The 27,606-nt window shown below is 37.5% G+C and overlaps 2 protein-coding genes across 2 annotated transcripts in view; both read right to left on the bottom strand.

Annotated features, from left to right (window-relative positions):
* LOC115929098 overlaps positions 1-11,490 on the bottom strand; it is a 66,351-nt gene extending 54,861 nt beyond the window's left edge. The window contains exon 1 of the mRNA XM_030997274.1: positions 11,445-11,490. Coding sequence (XP_030853134.1) covers positions 11,445-11,490 — 46 coding nt within the window. The remainder of the gene's footprint in view (positions 1-11,444) is intronic.
* Positions 11,491-15,109: 3,619 nt separating this feature from the next.
* On the bottom strand, positions 15,110-26,107 carry LOC105441116 (NXPE family member 3-like). Its single transcript, XM_030997848.1, has 4 exons — positions 25,504-26,107; positions 24,646-24,800; positions 21,759-21,814; positions 15,110-17,365 (listed from the first exon to the last, which is right to left on the bottom strand). The coding sequence occupies exons 1-4, from the start codon at positions 25,948-25,950 to the stop codon at positions 16,554-16,556; spliced, it is 1,470 nt and encodes a 489-aa protein (XP_030853708.1). The 5' UTR covers positions 25,951-26,107; the 3' UTR covers positions 15,110-16,553.
* Positions 26,108-27,606: the final 1,499 nt, after the last annotated feature.

Genomic DNA, 27,606 nt, shown 5'->3' with positions numbered 1-27,606 from the left:
TTGCATACGTTTCAGGTCATTTTAAGCATTTTACAAAAAATCGCGCGTACGAGCATGCGCGCGCGTTTTCGCGCGTAACACCATTACAAAACATAGAATCGCCATTTTTTTTTCTTTCATGATATTTCTCATATTTTTTCAAGGAATTTGATTCCATGTTTATCTCTTTATGACCATTATTAACAAGATGAGCGTAAATTCAAGATAAATGTCAGTGCGCGCGAGGTCTTTTAATACATAGCATATATGGGCAAAAACATGCCTATACAAAATCCGTTATAGCTCTTTGGAATGCACCGGGATCCTCAATTTGTTTTCATATTAAGATAGAGTATGAGTCGGAAATATGATTCCATGTCTCATTTGGCCATTAAGTGTATCGTGACATCATCACAATGGCCTTGGAACTCAAAATACGAATTTGCATATTATGACGTCAGCATATTTATGTAAAATTGATTGTATCTCTGTAAATATTGATCAATTTTCTTCAAAATTTCGATATGTTGTAGCTAAGACAATTCTCTACAAGCGCAGTAATAACCATTTTTCATTTTGATGACGTCATCATAGTGAAAATTTTGATTAAAGGCCTCATGTCAAAAACTTCATAATTTGCGTGTTATGCCTATAGAAGGTGAATTTATTTCACGTTATGAATCTACATGATATTGTCTTTTAAGAATTTGTAAGCAGTATGTCGCTTATTTTTGCTCTATTTTGTCTCAAATGTTAGTTGACCAGCCCACCTATACTTGTTCCAAACAAGTATTATATGTCTAGTTTATTTATTTATTTATTAAATATTTTTCTTATTTCTAACCACTTTTTTGTTAGCAAGATAACTTGAAAATGGCTCAATGAAATGCCTTGAAATTTGGCACACATATGTATAGGCATATGTACAAAGCACAATAACGTTTTCAACATTGACCTTCACTGATGACGTCATCTAGGCGCCATTTTGTAAAAATCAACTCATGATCATATCTTCATAACCAAAAGCTATTTCTCATTCATATTTATCATGATCGAGGTCAATATCCGTCCGGTCAACTTCAGGTCAAAAAACGCGCGCGTGCGCGTACGTCCGCGCGTTAATGCGCGCGCAAAATTTTTGAATGCTCAAAATCATCTCAAAATCATTTTACATACGTTTTAGGCCATTCTAAGCATTTTATAAAAAATCGCCCACACACACGGGCATGCGCGCGGCGCGCGCGTTTTCGCGCGTAAAACTATTACACAACATAGAATCGCCATTTTTTTTCTTTCATAATATTCCACATATTTTTACAAACAAATTGATACCATGCTTGTCTCTTTATGACTATTAATAATGGAATGATCGACCGTTTAACATAAATTTCCGTGCGCGCGAGCTCTTGTAATACATAGCATATATGGGCAAAAACATGCCTATACAAGATCCATTGTAGCCCTTTAGGATGCAAGGTGACCCCAATTTTTGGGTCATATTTTGATACAGTATGAATTGGAGATATGATTTCATGTCTCATTTGACCCTCAATTAACTCATGACGTCATCATAATGGCCTCCAAACTCAAAATTTCAATTTGCATATTATGACGTCAGCATATTTACGGAAAATTGATTGTTTCTCTGTAAATATTGATCGATTGTCTTCAAAATTTTGATATGTTTTAGCTGAGACAATTGTCTACAAATAAAATTGGCCCTAATTTTCATTTTGACAAAGGCATCAGGGCGTATTTTCGCGATTAAAAAAGACATGTCAATTTTTCACATTTTGAGTGTATTCTCTATGGGACATGAGTTTTTCTCAAAACTGGATTCTTTCGCGAGCAATATCTCTGTCGTTTAGCTTCGTTTACGCTGAACTTCGAGTATGTTGTAGCTGAGACAATAAGCTATCTCAAATGTACCCTTCATTTTGTCTCAAATTTTGGTTCGACCAGCCCACCTATACTTGTTCCAAACAAGTATTACAAATCTAGTTTATTTTTCTTATTTCGACCCACTTTTTGTTAGCAAAATAACTTGAAAATGGCTAAATCAAATAACTTGAAATTTGGCACACATATGTATAGGCATATGGAGAAAACACGGTAAGGTTTTAAACGTTGACCTTGACTGATGACGTCATCTAGGCGCCATTTTGTGAAATTTTCTGAAAATTTACTCATGATCATATTTTCATAACGGTAAGTTATTTCTCATTCATATTTATCATGATCAAGGTCAATATCAGTCCGGTCAATCTCATGTCAAAAAGCGCGCGCGTGCGCGTACGTCCGTGCGTCAGTGCGCGCGCAAAAATTTAAAATGCTCAAAATCGTCTCAAATTTTTTTTGCATACGTTTCAGGTCATTTCAAGCATTTTATAAAAAATTGCGCGTACGAGCATGCGCGCGCGTTTTCGCGCGTAACAACATTACAAAACATAGAATCGCCATTTTTTTTTCTTTCATGATATTTCTCATATTTTTTTGAGGATTTTGATACCATGTTTATCTCTTTATGACCGTTAATAACAAGATGAGTGTCAATTCAAGATAAACGTCTGTGCGCGCGAGCTCTTTTAATACATAGCATATATGGGCAAAAACATGCCTATACAAAATCCATTATAGCTCTTTGGAATGAGCCGTGACCTTCAATTTGTTTTCATATTTAGATAGAGTATGAGTCGGAGAAATGATTCCATGTCTCATTTGGCCATTAAGTGTATCGTGACATCATCATAATGGCCTTGGAACTCAAAATACGAATTTGCATATAATGACGTCAGCATATTTATGGAAAATTGATTGCATCTCTGTAAATATTGATCGATTTTCTTCCAAATTTCGATATGTTGTAGCAAAGACAATTCTCTACAAGCTCAGATCACCATTTTTCATTTTGATCACGACATCATAGTGAAATTTACGATGAAAGGCACATATCAAAAATTTCTTAAGTTGCGTGTTATGCCTATGGAACGTGAATTTCGTTCACATCATTAATCTACATGACATTGTTTTTTAGCAGTATCTCGCTTATTTTTGCTCTATTTTGTCTCAAATTTTAGTTGACCAGCCCACCTATACTTGTTCCAAACAAGTATTATGTCTAGTTTATTATCAGGTGGGCTGTATCTAATACAGACCACCTTATATTTTTGTTAAAATCGCCTTTATTATTTTTATCAGGTGGGCTGTATCTAATACAGACCACCTTATATTTTTGTTAAAATCGCCTTTATTATTTATTATTTATTATCAGGTGGGCTGTATAACGTACAGACCACCTTATAATTTCGTTAGAATTGCATTTATTTATTTATCAGGTGGGCTGTATCTAATACAGACCACCTTATATTTTTGTTAAAATCGCCTTTATTATTTATTTTTCTTATTTCGACCCACTTTTTGTTAGCAAGATATCTTTGAAATTATTCAATCAAATGCTTTGAAATTTGGCACACATATGTATAGGCATATGGACAAAACACAGTAAGGATTTTAACCTTGACCTTGACTGATGACGTCATCTAGGCGCCATTTTGTGAAATTTTCTGAAAATCAACTCATGATCATATCTTCATAACCAAAAGGTATTTCTCATTCATATTTATCATGATCAAGGTCAATATCAGTCCGGTCAATTTCAGGTCAAAAAACAGGCGCGTGCGCGTACGTCCGCGCGTCAATGCGCGCGCAAAATTTTGAAATGCTCAAAATCGTCTCAAATTTATTTTGCATACGTTTTAGGTCATTTTAAGCATTTTATAAAAAATCGCGCGTACGAGCATGCGCGCGCGTTTTCGCGCGTAACACCATTAAAAAACATAGAATCGCCATTTTTTTTTCTTTCATGATATTTCTCATATTTTTTCAAGGAATTTGATTCCATGTTTATCTCTTTATGACCATTATTAACAAGATGAGCGTAAATTCAAGATAAATGTCAGTGCGCGCGAGGTCTTTTAATACATAGCATATATGGGCAAAAACATGCCTATACAAAATCCGTTATAGCTCTTTGGAATGCACCGGGATCCTCAATTTGTTTTCATATTAAGATAGAGTATGAGTCGGAAATATGATTCCATGTCTCATTTGGCCATTAAGTGTATCGTGACATCATCACAATGGCCTTGGAACTCAAAATACGAATTTGCATATTATGACGTCAGCATATTTATGTAAAATTGATTGTATCTCTGTAAATATTGATCAATTTTCTTCAAAATTTCGATATGTTGTAGCTAAGACAATTCTCTACAAGCGCAGTAATAACCATTTTTCATTTTGATGACGTCATCATAGTGAAAATTTTGATTAAAGGCCTCATGTCAAAAACTTCATAATTTGCGTGTTATGCCTATAGAAGGTGAATTTAGTTCACGTTATGAATCTACATGATATTGTCTTTTAAGAATTTGTAAGCATTATGTCGCTTATCTTTGCTCTATTTTGTCTCAAATGTTAGTTGACCAGCCCACCTATACTTGTTCCAAACAAGTATTATATGTCTAGTTTATTAAATATTTTTCTTATTTCTAACCACTTTTTTGTTAGCAAGATAATTTAAAAGTGGCTCGATCAAATGCCTTGAAATTTGGCACACATATGTATAGGCATATGTACAAAGCACAATAACGTTTTCAACATTGACCTTTACTGATGACGTCATCTAGGCGCCATTTTGTAAAAATCAACTCATGATCATATCTTCATAACCAAAAGCTATTTCTCATTCATATTTATCATGATCGAGGTCAATATCCGTCCGGTCAATTTCAGGTCAAATAACGCGCACGTGCGCGTACGTCCGCGCGTCAATGCGCGCGCAAAATTTTAAAATGCTCAAAATCGTCTCAAAATCATTTTGCATACGTTTTAGGCCATTTTAAGCATTTTATAAAAAATCGCGCACGCGCGCATGCGCGCGAGTTTTCGCGCGTAAAACTATTACACAACATAGAATCGCCATTCTTTTTCTTACATATTATTCCACATATTTTTACAAACAAATCGATACCATGTTTATCTCTTTATGACTATTAATGACGGAATGATCGACCGTTAAACATAAATTTCCGTGCACGCGAGCTCTTGTAATACATAGCATATATGGGCAAAAACATGCCTATGCAAAATCCATTGTAGCTCTTTAGGATGCAGGGTGACCCCAATTTTTTTTCATATTTTGATTGAGTATTAATCGGAAATATGATTTCATGTCTCATTTGACCCTCAATTAACTCATGACGTCATCATAATGGCCTCCGAACTCAAAATTTCAATTTGCATATTATGACGTCAGCATATTTTTGGAAAATTGATTGTATCTTTGTAAAAATTGATCAATTTTCTTCAAAATTTTGATATGTTCTAGCTGAGACAATTCCCTACAAATCCAGTTCCACGTTTTTTCATTTTGACAAAGGCATCATGGCGTATTTTTGCGATTAAAGGAGGCATGTCAATTTTTCACATTTTGCGTGTATTCTCTATGGGACATGACTTTTTCTCAAAACTTGATTCTACATTCCCGTCTTTCGCGAGCAATATCTACGTCGTTTTAGCTTCATTTACGCTGAACTTCGAGTATGTTGTAGCTGAGACAAAAAGCTATCTCAAATGTACCCTTCATTTTGTCTCAATTTTTTGTTGGATCAGCCCACCTATACTTGTTCCAAACAAGTATTACAAATCTAGTTTATTTTTCTTATTTCGACCCACTTTTTGTTAGCAAGATATCTTTAAAATTATTCAATCAAATGCTTTGAAATTTGGCACACATATGTATAGGCATATGGACAAAACACAGTAAGGTTTTCAACCTTGACCTTGACTGATGACGTCATCTAGGCGCCATTTTGTGAAATTTTCTGAAAATCAACTCATGATCATATCTTCATAACCAAAGGTTATTTCTCATTCATATTTATCATGATTAAGGTCAATATCAGTCCGGTCAATTTCAGGTCAAAAAACGGGCACGTGCGCGTACGTCCGCGCGTCAATGCGCGCGCAAAATTTTTAAATGCTCAAAATCGTCTCAAATTTATTTTGCATACGTTTCAGGTCATTTTAAGCATTTTATAAAAAATCGCGCGTACGAGCATGCGCGCTCGTTTTCGCGCGTAACACCATTAAAAAACATAGAATCGCCATTTTTTTTTCTTTCATGATATTTCTCATATTTTTTCAAGGAATTTGATTCCATGTTTATCTCTTTATGACCATTATTAACAAGATGAGCGTGAATTCAAGATAAATGTCAGTGCGCGCGAGGTCTTTTAATACATAGCATATATGGGCAAAAACATCCCTATACAAAATCCGTTATAGCTCTTTGGAATGCACCGGAATCCTCAATTTTTTTTCATATTAAGATAGAGTATGAGTCGGAAATATGATTCCATGTCTCATTTGGCCATTAAGTGTATCGTGACATCATCACAATGGCCTTGGAACTCAAAATACGAATTTGCATATTATGACGTCAGCATATTTATGTAAAATTTATTGTATCTCTGTAAATATTGATCAATTTTCTTCAAAATTTCGATATGTTGTAGCTAAGACAATTCTCTACAAGCGCAGTAATAACCATTTTTCATTTTGATGACGTCATCATAGTGAAAATTTTGATTAAAGGCCTCATGTCAAAAACTTCATAATTTGCGTGTTATGCCTATAGAAGGTGAATTTAGTTCACGTTATGAATCTACATGATATTGTCTTTTAAGAATTTGTAAGCAGTATGTCGCTTATTTTTGCTCTATTTTGTCTCAAATGTTAGTTGACCAGCCCACCTATACTTGTTCCAAACAAGTATTATATGTCTAGTTTATTTTTATTTCTCCGCACTTTTTTGTTAACAGGATAACTCAAGATCAATTCAATCAATTTCGTTCAATTTTAGCACAGTCATAGGTCATTGTTATGAGACGTGACAGTAACATTTTCAAGGTCATCAAATCTTCATGACGTCATCCAGGCGCCATTTTGTGTTTTTTTTGGTACTTTCAACTCATGATCATATCTTCATAACGGAATGGCATTTCTTATTCATATTTATCATGACTAAGGTCAATATCCGTCCGGTCAATTTCAGGTCAAAAAACGCGCGCGCATGCGTACATCCGCGCGTCAGCGCACGCGCAAAAAATAAAAATGCTCCAAATCGTCTCAAATTAATTTTGCATACGTTTCAGGCCATTTTAAGCATTTTGCAAAAAAACGCGCACACGTGCATGGGCGCGCGTTTTCGCGCGTACTGATATTTTACAACATAGAATCGCTGAATTTTTTCTGTCATCATATTTGACACATTTTACCATGCATTTTGATACCTTGTTCAACTTTTTCTGACCAGTAATAACGGAATGAGCGTCCGTTTAAGATAATGTCCGTGCGTGCGAGCTCTCGTAATACATAGCATACATGGGCAAAAACATGCCTATACAAAATCCATTGTAGCGCTTTAGGATGCAAGGTGACCCCAATTTCGTTTTCATATTTTGCGTGTATTCTCTATGGGACATGACTTTTTCTCAAAACTGGATTCTACATTCTCGTCTTTCGAGAGCAATATCTCCGTCGTTTTATTTTTGTTTACGCTGAGCTTTGAGTATGTTGCAGCTGAGACAATAAGCTATCACAAGTGTGCCCTTTATTTTTCGATCAGATGCCGGGATCATGCTCATATCTCACTTGCAAAGAGGGATTTGAGAATTCCATTTTCCATTTACGTGTATTCTCTATGGGAAATGTTTTGGTATATCGGTAACGCACTTGACTTCCGACCTCGAGGTCCCTGGTTCGAGTCCGGGCGTCTCCAACAATTTTTTTTCTTCATTTTTTTTTCTTTTTTGACTTTTCAATGATCATAAAATTGAAAACAGACCACCTAATGAGATTTGAGTATTCTCCCATTTACTGGAGAATTTATGTGAACTCTTTCGTAGAAGTATCGGTGTGGTACGTTATCTTTCTTGGGTGTGAGGTTTATTTCCGTTGAATAGACGCCGAAAGTGAATGGAGTATTCGCATGTAGCTCGCACTCCTCGTATACTTACTCTACATATTAAGGAGTATTTACTATCGTAATTTTTACCGTATGATTATACCCAAAGTAGTCTTTATTGCCTTTATTTTTGTTTTTTTAGTAGAACAAGCAAATGTTCCCTTACTCCCTTTCGTATTGCCTTTTATTTGTTCAATTTTTTTTTTTTTTTTTTTTTGGGGGGGGGGTATGCTTGGAGACGGTGACCAGTGAATGGTGTGCCTACCGGGCCCAGCCCGTTTAACTGTAGGTGAGCGGCATGGCCAGTCAGATGCTCTTTTAAAAATGTGTATGTACATGTATGTATGTTAGGGCATAATGTAGTTAATTTCTGGCTGGGAGATGGTGACGTGTGAATGATGAGCCTACCGGGAACTGCCCCTTAAAAAGTAGGAGAACGGCACGCCCAGTCAGATGCTCTTTTTTGATTGAATGAATGAATGTATGTTAGGGCTTAGTATAGTAAATGTATGTGTGTTAAGGCAGAGCACAGTTTTTTTTTTTTTGTGTGTGTTTTTTTTTGTGTGTTTTTTTTTGGGGGGGGGGTTGCAGGGGGGGGCTCGGAGACGGTGACCAGTGAATGGTGTGCCTCCCGGGCCCAGTCCCTTTAACTGTAGGTGAGCGGCATGGCCAGTCAGATGCTCTTTTTAAAATGTGTATGTACATGTATGTATGTTAGGGCTTAATGTATTTAATTTGTGGCTGGGAGATGGTGACCTGTGAATGATGAGCCTACCGGGAACTGCCCCTTAAACTGTAGGAGAACGGCACGCCCAGTCAGATGCTCTTTTTTTATTGAATAAGTGTATGTTAGGGCTTAGTGTAGTTAATGTATGTATGTGAAGGCAGAGTATAGTTTTTTTTGTGTGTGTGTTTTTTCTTCTTTTTTTGGGGGGGGGGGGTGGCGGGGGGGGAGCTTTGAGACGATGACCTGTGAATGGTGTGCCTACCGGGCCCAGCCCCTTTAACTGTAGGTGAGCGGCATGGCCAGTCAGATATGCTTTTTAAAATATGTATGTACATGTATGTATATTAGGGCTGAATGTAGTTAATTTCTGGCTGGGAGATTGTGACCTGTGAATGATGAGCCTACCGGGAACTGCCCCTTAAACTGTAGGAGAACGGCACGCCCAGTCAGATGCTCTTTTTTGATTGAATGAATATATGTTAGGGCTTAGTGGAGTAAATGTATGTATGTTAAGGCAGAGTAATGTTTTTTTTTGTGTGTGTTTTTTCTTTTTTTCTTTTTCCCCTTTTTTTTTTGGGGGGGGGGGGCGCTGGGAGACGGTGACCAGTGAATGGTGTGCCTACCGGGCCCAGTCCGTTTAACTGTAGGTGAGCGGCATGGCCAGTCAGATGCTCTTTTTAAAATGTGTATGTACATGTATGTATGTTAGGGCTTAATGTAGTTAATTTGTGGCTGGGAGATGGTGACCTGTGAATGATGAGCCTACCGGGACCAACCCTTTAATTGTAGGTGAACAGCACGCCCAGTCAGATGCTCTTCTTATTAAAATTGTATATGTTAAGGCAGAGTGAAGTAGGTTTTTATCTTGGGGGGGGGGGGGGACAGGGAAATGATGAACTATTAATGATGAGCATACCGGGCCCTGCCCCTTATGGAGCTCTCACACTCTGCCGTGTAGGCCTACCGTCCACCTGCCGGGCTATTAAAAAACAACAGAGTCCAGAACGTTGGGTTTTGAGCGAACTTGTCCCCGGCCGCAAAAAAAAATTCATAAAATTAATCTTTTCACCGTTTCGTTGCCATCTTCTGGCCGTTTCCATACCGGACCCATACCGGGTCTCGAACGTGTGCACCGGGTTTGTAGCAGCCACCTACCAGTCACTTAGCGTCCCCTCACCCCTCGGAGCGTCCTGTGAGCGAGTCCCCGGACTGCTGACGACATGACAAGAAAAAGTAAAGCTCATCTGACGAAACCCCTCTATATATACCCAATAATTAGTGACAAACGGTGGCACACGGTGACAAAAGTAAATTTGTTGGTAATGGCACGTTCATATGACGCTACTGTGAAGGTAAGGACACGTTATGGACCCGTTATAGGACGTTATGGGAACGTCAAGGCGTTAACAGGATGTTACTTATGCATTAGGGAGGCGGCGCCGTCAGAATCATGCGGTACCGCTTTGGAAACACCCGTTGGCAGTCCGGTATGAACACTGTAATGAGGACGGTATGAATACGTTATGAAGACGGTGGCACGGTATCAACACGTTCATGACACGTTCACAACCCGCTTACAACCCGTTGCAGAAGGTGGATTGTTTTTGCCCGTTCATCACCGTTCTGTAACGGGTTATGAGCGTGTTGTGAACGTGTTCATACAGTGTGACCGTTTTCATAACGTATTCATACCGTCCTCATACCGTTCAACACCGTCCTCTTGCCGCTTACTTGCGGCCGGTGCCAGTCGGCCAAAGTTTTGAACATGCCCAAAACTTTCGCCGGGTCCCACCGGGTGTAAATAAGCGCCAACGCCCTATTAACGTGTTGCCCGCTTTGATAACGAACCACCGTGTGCCCTCGCCGTTCTTCACCGTCCGCAGACATTTTCGCGCACGGTGGCACACGGTAGGCCTACACGGCAGAGTGTGAGAGTCACTTTAAACTGTAGGTGAACGGCACGCCCAGTCAGTTGTTCTTTTTATTAAAAGTATATATGTGAGGGGGGACTGGGAGACGGTGACATGTGAATGATGTGCCCACCAGGCCGAAATTGGCCCCTCACTTGCTTTGTTTATTTCATCTATTCTGCAGGTTAGGGCTTAGTATAGTTTCCGGCGGTAGATGGTGACCTAGCTGTGGATGATGAGCCTACCGGGTCCTTCCCCTTAAACTGTAGGTGAACGGCACGGCCAGTCATATGCTCTTTTTTTTAAATTTGTATGTATGTATGTTTAATATGGGTCAGTGTAGACAATTTCTAACTGGGAGACGGTGAACTGTGAATAAGCCTACCGGGCCCGTACCCTTAATCTGTAGGTGAACGGCACGCCCAGTCAGTTGTCCATTTTATTACAAGTATGTATGTTAAGGCAGAGTGAAGTGGGGTTTTTTCGGGGGGGGGGGGGGGGGACTCGGAGACGTTGACATGTGAATGGTGTGCCCAGTCAGATGCTCTTTTTAAAAATTTGTATGTATGTATGTAAGGGATATAATAGTGTATGTAATTTCTGGCTGGGAGATGGTGACCTGTGAATGATGAGCCTACCTGGCCCAGCCCCTTATTTATTTATTTATTTATTCCGTTTTATCTGAAGGTGAGTGGCATGGCCACTCACATGCTTTGTTTTATTTAATCTTTTGTGTAGGTTAGGGCTTATTGTATTTATTTCTGGCTAGGAGACGGTGACCTGTGAACGATGAGCCTACCTGGCCCTGCCTCGTCAAATTTTAGGTGGACGTAGAGCACGCCCATGTTTAAGATGTTTTATTAAAATTATTTAGAAGGATATGTTCAGTCAGGTGCTGATACTTTGTTTTTTTCTTATAATGGCTCTTGACGCTTATTCAAATATAATGAAGTTAATAATTCGTCGTTAGGAGATGATGGCCTATGATTGAGGAACTTACCGGGCTCGGCCCCTTAAACTGTAGGTGAACAGCACGCCTAGTCAGAGTTTTTTTTAATATTTAGAAGGCTTTGTTCAGTCAGGTGCTGTTTTTCTTCTGTAGGCCCTTTAGGCTTAGTAAAGTTTAAAGAAGTTAATTATTGGTTGAGAGATGGTGGCCTGTGAATGGAGACCCTACCAGGCCTTGTCGCTTTTACTGTAGGTAAACGACACGCCCAGTCATCTATTATATGTGTTTTTCCCGTTCATTTATTAGCTGTAAGACTTCAATGGGGTGATTATTTTTTCTTTTAGGCTTGTGGAATTTAGTGTAGGTAATTCCTGGCTATGAGATGTGGCGTTTAAATAATGAGCCTACCCGGCCTATTCCTTAAACTTTAGGTGACAGACACGTGCAGTTAATTATTAGAATTTCTTTTTCTTGCTTTGTTTGGTTGCTGGTGGCCGAATCGGCCCCGGACACCTCTTTTGGCGGCCGAATACTTTTTAAGGGGGAAGGAGGAGCGACAGAAGAAAACAAATAGAGGTAAAAGTTTCTTTTTTAAATGGTAAAAGAGAAGAAGGGTGGAAAGGGAAAGAGAAAGAGCGAGAGAGAGAGAGAGACAGAGATAGAGAGAGAGATAAAAAAAAAAAAAAAGAACATGGAACTTAAATTAACACTTACAGATTACATTGTTGATGAGTTGGATCGACATCTGTCAAGCAACGAAGACTGTGAAAAAAGTAAAACATTTCATGATTTTTTTTTGATTTTTTTATATGAAATTGCTTTTATAAGAGAAAAAGAGATGAATTCAAATGAAATGATTAGGACTATATGAACATTTCATCTCTAGTTACGGCCAGCTTGGAGGTTCTAAAATGTTAAAAACTCAAGAGCGCACGGGGGCTCCGACCCTGGAACCCGGCAGGGCATCTGCCCCTGCGGGCCCCTTGATATATTAGTGGTTCCCAAGACAACCCTTTGTTCTTCAAACTTGTCCTTAGGAGAAAGAGGTTGTGTGCGTGTGTGTGTGCATGTTTAAAGGTTATGGCAGAATGTAATAGTCAAGTTTGAGCTAAGGGAATTGAGGTCTGTCGACTGGGCAGAATATTCATTTAGGGTTGTCCGGTAATATCCCACGAATCCCACGCTAGGCAACCGATAGCAGCCATATAACATCATCAATTTTTATGATTTATTATCCATAAAATGAGTTAAATTAGTCCAGACACTAACTTGAATCTGCAGTATTCATCGTCTGAATCCAGTGAAGGTGATATTGATCAGTAGCGTACGCAGGATTTTTTTCAAGGAGGGGGGGGGGGGTTAAACTTTGAAAATCGCGCCGAAAATAAGCGGTGGGGGGGGGGGAGGGAGAGGTATGAGCACTTTTTTCCGAAAATTTGAAAATCATGCCGACCGATGTTTCGTTTAGTCAGTGGGGGGGGGGAAGGTTTTTCCCCCTTTTTTATACATTTGATAACAAGTTAGGGGGGTTATCCTCCGATACCCACACATTAAAAAAAATTGAGAGGGGTTTACCCCCCCCCCCCCCCCCCGTCTGCGTACGTACCTGTTATTGATGGTATGTAGATGGGCCAGTTATCAATTTATTGTAATTTATTAACTAGAAATACGTGTTTACATGTCGACTTTGTTTGATCTTGAGTGGGTAGATTCCACCGATGTAATGTACCAACGCGGATTATGAATTTGTTTACCAGACTAGACAGCAGAGTTCGCAGTCGGAAGCCAGTGGAGAAGACGAGTGTTTTTTTTCATCGGAAAAGGGCTAAAAATAATAATTGAAAAGGCTTAAGGTAATATTACAACAAAGAAGGTTGTGAAATTTGTTTCAAGAAGCCTCCACTGACCAATATACGAAACAAACAATGAGTGATGTTTGATTTTATGTGATTTTGTTGGTTAGTGCGATTTGAGCACGAATGATGACCGGCAATAGCGATCGTAATATTACTTACATATTGTGTTAATTTTTCATCAATTTCTTTCATCTGTATAGTTTCTTTCGTCACTAAGTGAAAGTAGACATGAAACAAATTATTCAAAATAAATCAGGACCTCTTTCTGCACACCTGTCAATACAAAACCACAAAGGCCCACATTCTACTCTTACAAGATCGCAAATACTTTCGAGAAATCAAAACAACGCAATGACCCCATGTGTTATAATTTCGAACGTTTTAATAGGTGATGGACAAAACTATTGAAATTGCCTTAGGCTTAGGTTCAATATTTAGAAGTCTTTTCTGGTTGAACTTGACGCTAGGACTAAGTTCAAGTCTAACACAGGTATTAAACACTTGACATCGTCCATGCTTCCTTTTAAAATCGACATTGAACGAAGCTTTAAAAGGAATTGGTAACATTGTTCAGATGAGAGAAAGTGTTGCAGAGGTAGTGACTTCAATATTAGATGTACAATTAAAGATAATCTAAGAAGTTTGAGTGGAAACGGACCATTATTAATGATATAAATTGGGAAAAACTGATAATAAATAATAATAATATTTAATTTTTATATAGCGCTTAATGCAAATGTCTCTAAGTGCTTTACAAATATACTATTACCTGATCGATTCATTAATTCTCCCAACTATATTATTAATTTAATTACATTTTACGTGAATGTAAATCGTCACAAAGCAAAGAATTGGCTCTATATACCATTCCAGACATTGAAGTGTTGAAAGATTTTTAAAAGCCTGTCTTATGTTTTTTTTTTCATGGGAAAACGGTGGGGAAAATTCAAAAATGGTTGGGAGAATTGAATGTTAATCATTGTTAGAGGGTGTTGCACAGTAACACCTTCACTGACAACCATAGATATATTTGTGGTTTGAGAATTTGTTCAGGATTTTTTTGCATGTTAGAGGGTTAGTACAGTAGAATTAAGGAATATAATAAGTAATATTTCATACAAAAATTATGCAATTTTTTCATCAACTTTCAACAATGTTACCGAGTCACTTTAACCCAGTGTCAGGTTAATTTTGTTGCTGTAGAATACGTCCAAAGAGTGTTTGATACTTTTCAGCGTCATCCTGACAATGTAAAACGTGTGTGTCTAGCTCGACTAAAAGCATTAGAGAATTATGAATTAATTCTGATTTGAAACTCATCAGAATTTTTGACAGATTTACGATAGGTAGATTCATATTAGATTAGCTCAATAATGCTAAGAAAACTGATCGCAAAAACTTCACCAATAAAAAAACAATAAAAGGCAATTTTATTTTGAAGATTGATTTTACGTTATTCATTTCATATAATTATTGTTTGTACAATAAAAAATATAGTTGACAAAGTAAGATCAAAATTATGAAATAAAACAGGAACCTACTGGAAAGCATAGCTTGTTTTTGTAGGTTCCCAAGAATAAATATAATAATATAATAATAATAACATAATAATATATTATAATATAATATAATATAATGTAATAACCTTGTTAATAGAAATCATGTTTGAATTAGGCAATTCGTCATTTCCATGTTCGCACATTTCAAAAAATGACGTACAAGCATAAAAAAATTGCCTAAGATTTGTGTTTTCGAAAAAACTCTGCGTAGAAGGAGATAATACAAATGTAAAACATTTGGGGGGGTAGTCAGATTTGGTTTGGACGGGGGTGAGCCTCGAAACCTCGAAAAAAATACCTATTTTTCACAATTTTGGGGGTGTTTTGGGGGTGTTTGCATGGCAAGCACCCGGAAATTTTACAAATTTTTGAAATTTTGAGAAAACGGACCCATTTTTAATGGTATTGTTTGCTAAAAGTGGGTTTGGTTTGGACAGGGGAGTGCCTCGAAACCCCTACCCATTAAGGGGGCATTTTTCTCGAAAAAATCACTATTTTTCGCAATTTTGCGGTTTTTTTTCGGGTGTTTGCATGGCAAGCACCCGAAAACTTTGCAAAGTTTTTTGAAATTTTGAGAAAACGGACCCATTTTTAATGGTATTCTTTGCTAAAAGTGGGACCCAATGTTTAGGGTTTTTGTGTGAAAAAGTGACCCATTAGAGCGACACACCTCCGTATGTCCTAATATGTGACAAACACAACGCCACTAGGCTATCGTCGATCCAACAGTAAAAGTATTAAGAGAGGACCAGTAACTACGCCCTCTCACATTGCCTTGCGGAAATCGTCGAGTGACGATAGAAACGCCATTAATCACAACAACAACAACTAATTTATAGAATTATCCGAAATATATCTTGACTATGTCATCATGAGTATTTTTTTTTTTTTAACTCATCCGATTTGTTATGCTTCAGAAAAAAGCCTTAAGAATAATTTCCAATGTTATTTTTATCAGCACATCAACACAATACTCATAATTAATAATAATGATAATAATATTTAATTTTTATATAGCGCTTAAAACAAATGTCTCTGAGCGCTTTAAAAATATACTATTACCCCGGTCATTGGATTCAGTGCTTGTTTTTCTCTTTATAACAATCTTCCTTTTGCACTAAAATTCAGCCCATCATTTAATTCTTTTAAACGCCGTTAAAAATCCCATAACTGATATATATATATATATATATACATATATCAAATTTTTACAATGTTTTTTTTTTTAAATCATAGTTAGTGAAATAAATACGACATGAAATTAAATCTTTCGGGATACAATTAAAACCGTACCTCCTCGGTGATTTCGAGTCTATTTCGATATTACATTGTGCTTTAGTTTCAACCGTGCCCCTCAAAGCAGTCTGTATTCTAACTACTACGTCACAATGACAGTTTTAGGAGGTCATCCGTTATAATTTACGCCTTGATGCCTTGATGCACTGTATTCATTGTGTATTTTGACTTTGCCACAAATATTATTCAGGTTCTTTATGGTTTTAAAAAAGGGCAGAAGGATGAATATGATAGAAAAAAATCAAACATCAAGATGCATCATGATTTAAAACATATGTTAAAAGTTTATTGCTTAGATTTTCGACGTGCGAGCCTTTAGGATGTACGGAATCTGTTTCCAACTGTGCATTTGTCATGTCCCAGGCATCCATGAAACCGACGTTGTCATATGCCAAGACTTTGTTTCTCATCCTCCTATCCAGGTTCCTCGCAGTCCAGTCACTACATTTGAGGTAATGATCCAATCCATGATGTTCCCTGGTGTTAGCACTCTTCCAGACGACCAAGGTTCGTGGACTACGCTCCTGGAGACGTCTTACGGACTCCAATATGTCGTCGACACGCGCTTCGTAGTACCACGGCGGGAAAGTAGTAAAGTGCGCCCACAATGTCAAAACCAAAACAGTATTTTCTCCTCCCTTGACACGGTCAATCAGATTTGCTATGTACTCTATGATAGAAATGTTTGCCCATGCTCTCTTCCCAATTGGATGCCCGTGAAATTGGAACTGGAAATCGATGTTGTTTCTGCTGTCTTTTGCGATTGTGCGTCCGACGTACCACGGGTCCCCTTTCTTTGGTGCTGGATTGGTTTTTAATCCGAACAGTTTGACGTAAAATTCCATTAGCTGCCGCACGGTAGAATCCCCAAAGAAATAGACAGTTTTGTTACGTAAAATCGAGGACGCTTGCAATTTATTAAATGCGTTTATGTTACAATCTGCCGAGTGCCAATATTTCCCCCAGTAAAAACCAGCGACTTCTGGTGTTCCAAAATGGACCATTGGCCTGCAAGGTGGGAGTTGATCCAAGGCGCCACTGTGTACGATAGACTCTTTACCTAAGGCATTAAGAAAGGTAACATATAAAAAAAAGTCGAGTATGCTTTTAATTACGGAAACGAAGTATACCAGGTAAATTTAATCAGATACTACAATTCCGATTCTATTCTGCACTAATGAATAATAAGTGTACGTTTCTCCGTACAATTTCGCATATTGTTCAGTCTACTTGAATAAAAGTTCATTCAATATTAAAAATAGCGGAAACATCATTTTCGGCGGAGACTGCCATTCATATTACAGTATCGGGCACGGGGTGTTCCACTTTTATCCTTCAAACTCATAACGCTCCATGCCTATGAAATGATTATAATATTCCTTTCCAAATATCCATTTCTGACACGCTCTGAACCTGGTAAGCCATTTGAAGACCTTATAAATATATAATGTTCCATGTTTCTTCATTTCTCATACCTACATCACAAGCCTCAAAATATACCCTACCCCCCCCCCCCCAAAAAAAATCAGGGGGGGGAGAGATAGTGTGCTCATGATGGACGTCACTATAGAGTGACAAATACATCCATTAGTTTACGGGATACACGCCAAAGTATTAATTACTGAACCATCGTGGCCTTTCATATATATTTTTTCGCTGAATGTCGAAAATAATGAGTTTCCTAAAATAATTTTGAATGTCACTTAATAAAAAAAAGAGGGTATATAAAAAAATCTACATTTTTGAAAACTTAGGGAAATAACAATGAAATAAATGTTGTTTTATCCAATGGAATTCATGACTCCCCACTCCTACATGTACATACATGTTGGCTATCCGAATATTTGCTTTTAACTTCAAACATGCATTCCCTCCTTACACATGTATCTCCATTGTGCGTTTTACTGTACTCCGCTATTATATAAAAATGAACTGTTGAAGACACATGCACTCTGTAATACTAGTTTTACATTTTCAGATGAGTTTTGCTCAGCTCTCAAGATTACTCCTGATGACGAACAACAACAACAATATTTTTAACTCGTTTAAACTTCTAATGTATTTTTCTTATGGTTTAATCATTTCGTTCCATCTCCGTGGAACTTCACATTCTATTAAATTATAAAATTTGTGTAAGCCCAAGGAGATCTCTCCCATCTCCCTGTTACAAAAAAAGGACTTTCGTTGGAGCAAGGAGCAAATACTTCGTGATATTAGTTTGAAATTACATTGAAATAATGGTACCAAGCTATAAAGTTTTAGGTTAATAGTAGTAACAGAAATACAAACAGATCAGAGTAATTATGAAGGTCAACATGTTGTCCAAAGTGTCATAACGTGTGGTTTATACAAACCAATATGAAGATGAAAAGCACAGGGAAATGTAGAACACATTACTAATTCCCATTATGATAATGTTTTTTCTTACCTCTTTTCATGACATGATCGAGACAATATGGTTGATTCTTAAGAGACATAGTTTATATCTTCTCAGAACTTTATAGATCAATGTCTATGACACTTTAGATTGATCAATAAAGTTCTGATAAGATATAAACTTTATCTGTCAAGGATAAACCATATTTTCAGAATTATTCCATTAAAAGAAGTAATGAAGATTCCAACAATTTGGGCAGCAGAGTGTATTGCTGATGAACACAATGATTATCCCATTCAGTTAGCTTGTTTTCCCTGCGGGTTGTCCATTTTTACTACTTGAGGTTTATTTCGAAATAATCATCACTGTCAATTGATTAACTTATTTTACAGAGGTGTACCCAACTTTGATACTGTTATTAGTCATACCCCTCCCCCTCTATCTCGTCCACCCTTCTTCCATCTTCATTCCCCTCCTTCATTGCTCTCCCTTATCCTCCTCTTCCTTCTCTTTCTCCTCTTCCTCCTTTTCCTCCTATTTTCCTCCTTTCTTTATCTCCTCCGTTTTCCCTCCTGATTCCCTCATTCTCATTCCCTCTCTCCTATACACCTCTTCTCCTCTTTTTCTTCCTCCTCATCTATACCCTCTCCCTTTCTCTCCTTCACATAATACTTACCCCCTTCTCCTCTCCCTTCCTTTTCCTGCAATATATTAAGTCTCATCTTTTCTTTAAAACTACTAAACAATATAGGCTTTAATTTTTTTTAAAACAATTTTAGCTTTTTATATAGTTATCGTCCGTTATTAGTATACATGTCATAAAAAATCCTATATACACAGCTACCGTTAGAAGTACCTATAGTGTTTACTTTGGAGTAATTTTCCTTTTAGCCGTTCGTTATAAATTAATGTTTGATTCGAAGAATAATGTTGGCCAAATGAAATCGATTTCTACTAGTTTCTCGTCCTCTCCTCGTTCCCTTTTTGACCCGCCTCAATTTTCTGTTACACTATATCTCTTTATTTTGAAATGAAATTGATAACAGTCTGAAGTCATCTAGATAATGAAATAACAGAATTTTACATTGTTTTGAGCCTCTGAAGTGTATTTACAAATGAAATATATCCAGAAATATATACATAAAATATCACGGAACCCCCTGCTCGTTATATTCGAAACTCTGGACGAGAAACTGGGAATCGGTTTTACTTGGCCTCAATAGCACTTGAGACAGGCCTTGTTTAAAGCTTATCTGCCATAGTTTACAGGAGGGATTAGAGCGCCCTGCAAGGTCACTGGACAGGTGGTTATCTCATCAACTCAGCTCTCAGTTAACATAAGAAAAAGAGGATCATGGGGGACCAATGGTCACCGATTAGGCATTGTTTGTTGTAAGAGGGCGCAAGTACCTACAAGTAGTGCAGTGGGCCTTTAAGTATCCAGACATCTGGAACTCTCTGCCCATTGTAATAAGAAACCTTAGGACATTGTATTCTTTTAAGAAAGCGGTTAAAACTATGTTATTGTCTAAGTATTGATCCTGTCGTGTGTAATAGGCCATTTTCGTAATGTAACCAAATTTAATGCATAAGTCTTTGTGAAGTGCCTTAATACAAATTATTTCATTCACCTGATAAGAATAATAGTATTTCAATAGTCAGAATTCAAACTGCATATATTAAGTGTTGCTAGGTAGGTCAAGCCATAATGTTTGTCCAACCTGACAACAACTAATGATGCAGTTCGGATTCTGTCTATTAAAATACTATTATTCTTATCAGGTGAATGAAATAATATGTATTGAGTCACTTCACAAAGACTTATGCATTGAATTTGGTTACATTACGAAAATGGCCTATTGTACTGTATTCATGTTCGTGTGTACATTGACTGTGTGTTCAACAATGATGTGTAATCGTCCATGACCTAGCATCGTTTATCCATTAATGAATGAACCTACATTCAATCAGCAGATGTATGCGATTTATTATTACAAACGCTATAAGAATAACATGAATATATCGACACCCTTCGGAAAATCGAGTAAGGCAAATATTTGGAAAACATCAAAGATCGTACAGTGAATATAGTGGCCCGGTCGTGTGTGGCCTTGACACGGCAGACACCTGGTCATACACTGTTTATACATATACTAACACACATCAAACAAAAAGACTCAGGAAACGCATGAAAAAGTATTATGTTAGATGAAAAGTTTAGCTTTACATTACACCCCCCTCCTCCTCCCCGAACCACACTTTGAAAAGGTTTGGCAATATTTTCCAACACTTTGCCAAACGTTGTGTCAATAGTCAACTCGACCATCTCTTGGGTAATATTTTGCCCAGTGGTATTGGTAACGTGGGTACGTGCATACTTGTTTTGTATTTTGCCCCCGGTGGGGTCACTCAATGTGACTTAGGGACCGCATGACCGTCACCAAAATTGCGGGAAAATGGGTCAATTCAAGCAATGTCTGCGGACAAAATATTCCTCGAAATATAGAAAATAGGGGTGCACAGGTGTCCTCGAAATTGATAAATAGGGGTCAGGAACAGGGAAAAGAGAAAACCGGGAAGAAAAAAAAAATGTAAATGTCTTGTCCTTGAAATATGGTAAAATAGGGGTAAATTTGCGAAAGTGTCCTTACAATCTTATAAATAGGGGTATTCCAAAGTACGATTTTGTCCTTGTTTTGACGTAAAAAAGGGGGCTAAATTTCACGAAATGTCCTGAAATTGACAGCAAAAGGGGGTTATTTGCATTTGTGGTAACGGTCATATGCGTCACTCTCTGCGGGGGAGTGACCCCACCGGGATTTTGCCCAACAGCTGGTCAAGATTTTCCCAACAGATCGATGGGCTACCGTAGTCGCCGAGTTGAAGGGTCATATCTTTGCCCACATTTTGGACAAAATACGAAACAACTATGCACGTGTGAAGTAGGGTACTTACGTTCAATACCACTGGTCAAAGTATTGCCCAATAGATGGCTGGGTTGACTATTGGCACAACGTTGGGCAAAGTGTTGGAAAAATATTGCCCAACCTTTTCACAGTGCACAACCAAAACTCACCTGGCAAATGGTGGACTACAAATCTGTTTTCAGTTCCGGTTATCTTTTTGTCGCTCCTAAATATTGTGCAAATATTATGAAATGCTTGGTCAATACTTTAACATTTGTCTAACTCTAGATAAAGGTGTAAATATCACGTGTTAAGATTGTGTTTGACACTTCTGCTGAACCTTTGGGCAAATCAAGTGAAGTATTTGCAAATAAAATGATTTGTATTAATTTTTCCAAATTTGTGATCAATATATAGTCGCTTTGAAGTCTCACAAGATAATTCTTGAGCCAAAAAGGTTGTAATATGACTGGATATGGAAAAGGAAAATATAGAAGAAAAACAAAAAAACAACAAGAGCAGCAGCAACAACAGAAGGAGGAAAAAAAAGAAGACAAAGAAGAAGAAGGGGTGTCACGGACCAAAAGAAGCAATGGAGAAAAAGGGGGGAAATTCATATCAAGAATTTTTGTTCCCTTTTACTCATAACCGTACTCTCGAGCCATATCATTTCGGATTCAATCGTTCATTTTCATTTCGTGACTGACACCATTTTGTTACCGAATATGAATAGGAGGCATAGTTCGATCCCGGATCGATGGGCATGTGCCCTTTGGTAAGGTATCGTCTTCAGTTTTCTTAGTTTATTGTTTCATATTTCACATTTTTTGCAATGATTTAAAAAATGGTTAGTACAGATAACAAAATTATTAACAGAGACAAAATCAGAGAGTGAGCACTTGATATATCATTTTGTTTGTATGCATTATATAAAACTGAACTAAAAAGAAGAGAGGAATATGGAGGGGCCTATTGTGAAAGCTATGCTTGTGAATTATAGGTCCCAAAGGGTTCCATCGAAACGGGCTTAGTTATGAACGGCATTAAAACTCTCCCCAAAAATAATAAGTGTAGGTACGCTGGAAGATGAGATGTATTCCTGCCTTTTGATGTACAATATTCCATAAGAAAGTGTACAAGAGATATATAAATGAAGATATTCTTGGCATGACGTAATGCCTTTTAGCATGGCATGAGCGCATCAATTAATGTGATATACCAGGCGAACTTGTACATGTTTCGCGCACCAAGCTTTAGTCGGAAATACTTTTTTAATTTAACAACAAAACGTTTAATTTTCAATGAGGGAAAGTCATAGCTGAGAAGGTTAACATTTTATTTGGGGGAAAATATATAACAGGGGAACAATAATTTTGTATACCTCATTTGAAAAAAGCTAAAATATATTAGTTGACAAATCGTTTTGACAAATTGAATAAATTTTCATTCTGACGACTGTAGTACAAAGGATAATATCAGGTGTATGAATAAATTCATATACACATCTGAGAAGGAAACATCCATCAATTTGAATACAATTCCTTGATAAACGACTGCGAATAAAAAGAAAGAAAATGGCCATGCCTATGTCGTGCTGAGAAACTGTGCATTATGCTAATAAAATAGCTTGCTTTATACCTCTCTGATGTATGCAGAAGGGGAATCTTGTAGATTAATGGGCAAGAATACAATAAATCCCTGAGATTAAATGAAGTTATTTCTTAGCGTGAGATTTCCCTACCCCCTTATTGCATTTTTAAAAGCATACACATATTTCTTAGCTCTTAGCAGACATGTAAAAATCGCATGACCAGAGCTTAGTTAACGTTAAAGTTAAAGAAAACCTTACCCCAAGGAATGAATTTAGTTCTGAGAGAGTTATTGCGTTCTAGCCCATCATCTATACTTGTTTATGAACTCTCAAGTCTCAAAAGTTACTTATTGTTTGTTGCTGTTATGAATTTATGTTCATGATTTTGTTATTATTATTATTATTATCATATAATTATATATTTTATAAACTATTGTTCCTCATTATGTTTAAAATGGCCTTATGGAAGACCACCATTATTGGTGAGAATGAGTAACCCTATCTTAATATCAGAAATAAATAAATAAATTTTAAACGAAATCTTCAAGTTTTCCCACTAAAGTGGATGAGAAAGGCATAAAGCAAGAATAAAGTACAGTTTCTCAGCAAGACATGGGCATCGCCATTTTCTTGATAGCATGACGTACTATGCGAAGTCGTTTATCAACTAAATGTATTCAAATTTATGGATTCTTCCTTCCCATGTGTGTGTGTGTGTGTTGTTGAAGCACATGCTATTATCCTTTGTACTCCAATTGCCAGAACGCAAATTGCATAAATAAGTTGGTGCTGTTCTGGGGTGAAGGTTTAGCAAAAATAAACTAGATTCTTCAACCGCTCTATTTTAGTATTTTCAAATTAGTTACCCTATAATATATTTTTCACCAAATGTAACGTTTACCTTCTCGGCTATGATTTTCCCTCATTGAAAAGTAAAGGTTTTTTTTTATTGAATTAAACATTCTTTCCAATTAAAGCTTGGTGCATGATACATGTACAACTTCACCTGGTACGTCACGTTTTTTAAAGAAAATGGCTGCCCCCATGTCATGCTAAAAGGCTTTACATTATGCCAAGAAATCTTCATTTAAATATTTCTTGTGCATGTTCGTAAGATAACGTCAATATCAGAATACCTACACTTATTATTTGGGGTTACATAGGTTTGCTGTAAGGCAGGCGCGGATCCAGGATTTCTTAGGGGAGGGGGCCCAACTTTTTTTTTTTTTTTTGCTCCCGAAAATTTGAAAAACGCGCCGGCCAAAAATTCGCTCAGTGGGGGGGGGGGGGGGGGGGGGTAGTGAGCACATTTTTTTTTTGATCCTCAAAAAAAATTCAATTTGCACCCCCCCCCCCCCCCCTTGAGCGCCAGGGGGGCCCAAGGGGGGCTCAAGGGGGGGCCCGGGCCCCCTGGCCCCCCCCCCCCTGGATCCGCCACTGCTTTAAGGACCTCAAAATAAACTTACCATGTAAAAGAAAGTCGTTCAATGGCGGATATCTTATTCTCGTTACTGTGCCCCACCTGATGGTCCATTACCAAATTACTGCAGGGGAAATTATGTGGCTTCACACAAAACCAAGGGGAACCAGTACTGGCGTCGGTGAAGTTGCAGCTCTCTTTCTGTCCTCGTTCGAAATTGATTAAATTAAAAACGAAAAAAAGAAGAAAGGAGTCAAGGAAAATGGAGTGTAAGGTCTGGAATATAGGCGTGTATATTATTTCCCCAATATCTCTTGTATAATGCGGAAGCAAAGACAAGTCTAAAATAAGTTATGGTTACATGTAATGAAAGGAAAAAACAACATGTGGGACTACATAAACTTTAAATTATTGATACACGTTCCATTCAAGATTATAATTTTGCACAACTTGATTATATTATATAATATTGACAAAATAGCAAGTCAAACGATATTTGGTCATGTTATGTCAGCGACTTTGCATGTTGCACACGAGGAGTAATTTTCCAGACGTATGACTGCGTCAGTGACTGGAGAAGTCTTTGACGCATCATGTTAGAGTGGCATTGTACATAGAGAAAATGCAGAGTGCAATAGCGCAAATGATGCGTTGAATCACTGGCTTAAAGTCCGTTTAGATATGCAGCGTCAAACCGCGATGGTTAGATAAGCAAACAAAATTATGATGACAAAGGCGTAAAGTTGATACGCTTCATATTTCTGTATGTTATAACAAAGACTTTTGTGCGCGCACTTGCCTTCATTTATTCGTAAATACAATCGAATCTGAACGGGTTTTGAGAGATAATTAAATTTTATCAACGGATCGATTAGCGCAGATTTCAACGCATTACCGGTATTACCTCTGGTACTGTCACATTTAGCATGTTCAGATCCATGTTGCAAAAAGTCTCCTCAGCTTTCTTCGGGTCTGTCGAATAAAACCGACCTTTGAAGTTACTCCTGATCACTTCTTCTTTCTGAAGTCTTCTAAGCACGTAATTGGCCTCACTTGAATGGACTAAGGTCACCTGAATGCCCACTACCCCTGCCCACTTCAACGTAAAGAAGGCGCTATACGTTCCATTCCCATGGTCGATTACCTCACCGTCTGACATCGAGCTAGCCTGGAAAGTGGAATTTCGGGTGAATATTTTTGCGCGGAAATAGTCTCCTCCGTAAGTCTTGCTCTCATTGTGCCCGTTCCTGGCTTGGATGATCAACCCGAGCTTATCGCAGACGAGATATTTCGAGAAACTCTCCTTGTTTGTTCCAAAGATTTGAAATGTCGTGAAATTAGGATGAGTCATGTCGAGCAAACTAGTCCATGTTACTTGACTGGGGATGTGGTCCTCGTACGTATGGTAAATACGCTTTTGTTCAAACTGAAGATTCGGGCAAAAAGGATGAGCAGATAGATTCTTCTTAACTTTCGACAAGACCGGATGCTAGAAATCAATAAATAAGATTTGTTCAGCTTTAGACAGCTAAATGTCCACATTTCTTTACAAATATGCTCTATACATACTTAAATGTGAAAATAGGTATTAAAATGCATTAGTTTTTTTCGAATTCGTCATCGCTTTCCTAAATGTTCATGTCTGTTGTTGGATCTTCAAGGAAGATAATTACTTCATGTACCAGAAAGATTGTTCTATTTGAAAACAGAAATGTACCCACTCCCAAAAAACAAACAAATGGAAGAATAGTTCAAAACGGAGAGTAGGGTGGTTGATTTCATCTCAAGGCATGTTTGTGCTATTTACCCTTATATCCCAAGCAAGGTCATTCTTTATCATGCAGGTTAATTTTCTTTGTGCAAACTTTTGTTAACGTGTACGTGCTCTTATGAAAGGGATAGCCAATAAAGACTTGTTCTCATAGGTCTCGGTAAACAGCAGCGATTTATTATGATTTTTGTCAGCTCACTTGACCGTACTGCATTTCATAATATTGTATGTTCAAAACGCATCAAAAAGGGTGAGGGGGAGGAATTCAAGAAGACATACATGATGACTGAAGCAAAAATCTGAGGCTAAATTGTTAATGGTCCTGCATTTTGCTCTTCATTCAGTATTATAGTCTGACTCTGACACGTATTACTTGTATACAGTCATGTACAGTACCACTGGCGTACTGATGCTGTGGGGGGGGGGGCAATACAAATTCAAACGTGGTTTACAAAAATATGTTGCTGAAATGACATGATTTTCCCAAGAAAAAGTTTTTGCTCATTACGCCACTGTACCGTGCGTATACAAAAAAAAATCGTAACCAACTTTGGTAGCTTCTAATTAAGAAGTTATAATCTATGTGATCTTGAATCATATTTCACGGTTAAGGGTAACTAATATTCTCTCTAATGATACCATATTCATAACTATGCTTCCACGGATGACTGAGAAGCAGGCTTTTCAAAAAGTATTGTCAAAATCCTCTTGTGTACCAAGCTTGGCCTGAAGCAATGAATGTGGGTCAAAAGCCATTTTGTTTCCCAAAGAAAATTGCTCGCTTATTTACATTGAGTATTAGGTAGTTGAAAAGAAAAGATGTCCATAGCAACTCAAATCAAGGGAGTGCTTATACAAGCAAAATGTATATTTTCTCCGAGGCGCACCACAAATGGAATTTTTGTGTGTGAGATAATACAAAAACTGAGTGTCCAATTTGAAAGAACATCCAATTTAAATGACAAAATCATCTTGTTTGATCAGAATCGGTTCAGAGACGACTGAAATATCCATGAATATAACCATTTCTAATATTTGTGGGGCCTCACAAATATTCCATAATTTTTAACCAGCCTTTCAAAAAGCTAAATAGCGCTTTATACGTTTTAATTTAGCCAATACCAATGTTGTTTTTTTTTTCTTTTTGAACCATCCAACGTCTACGTATATCTATCGAGATCGCAATTATTTTGCGATTATATGGAAGTGGGAAGGAGGACCGAGGGTTCGTGGTTG

This window comes from Strongylocentrotus purpuratus, unplaced genomic scaffold, assembly GCF_000002235.5.
Source record: "Strongylocentrotus purpuratus isolate Spur 01 unplaced genomic scaffold, Spur_5.0 spur5_scaffold_4, whole genome shotgun sequence".
NCBI classification, from domain to species: domain Eukaryota; kingdom Metazoa; phylum Echinodermata; class Echinoidea; order Camarodonta; family Strongylocentrotidae; genus Strongylocentrotus; species Strongylocentrotus purpuratus.
This window is presented reverse-complemented; position numbering and strand designations above follow the sequence as displayed.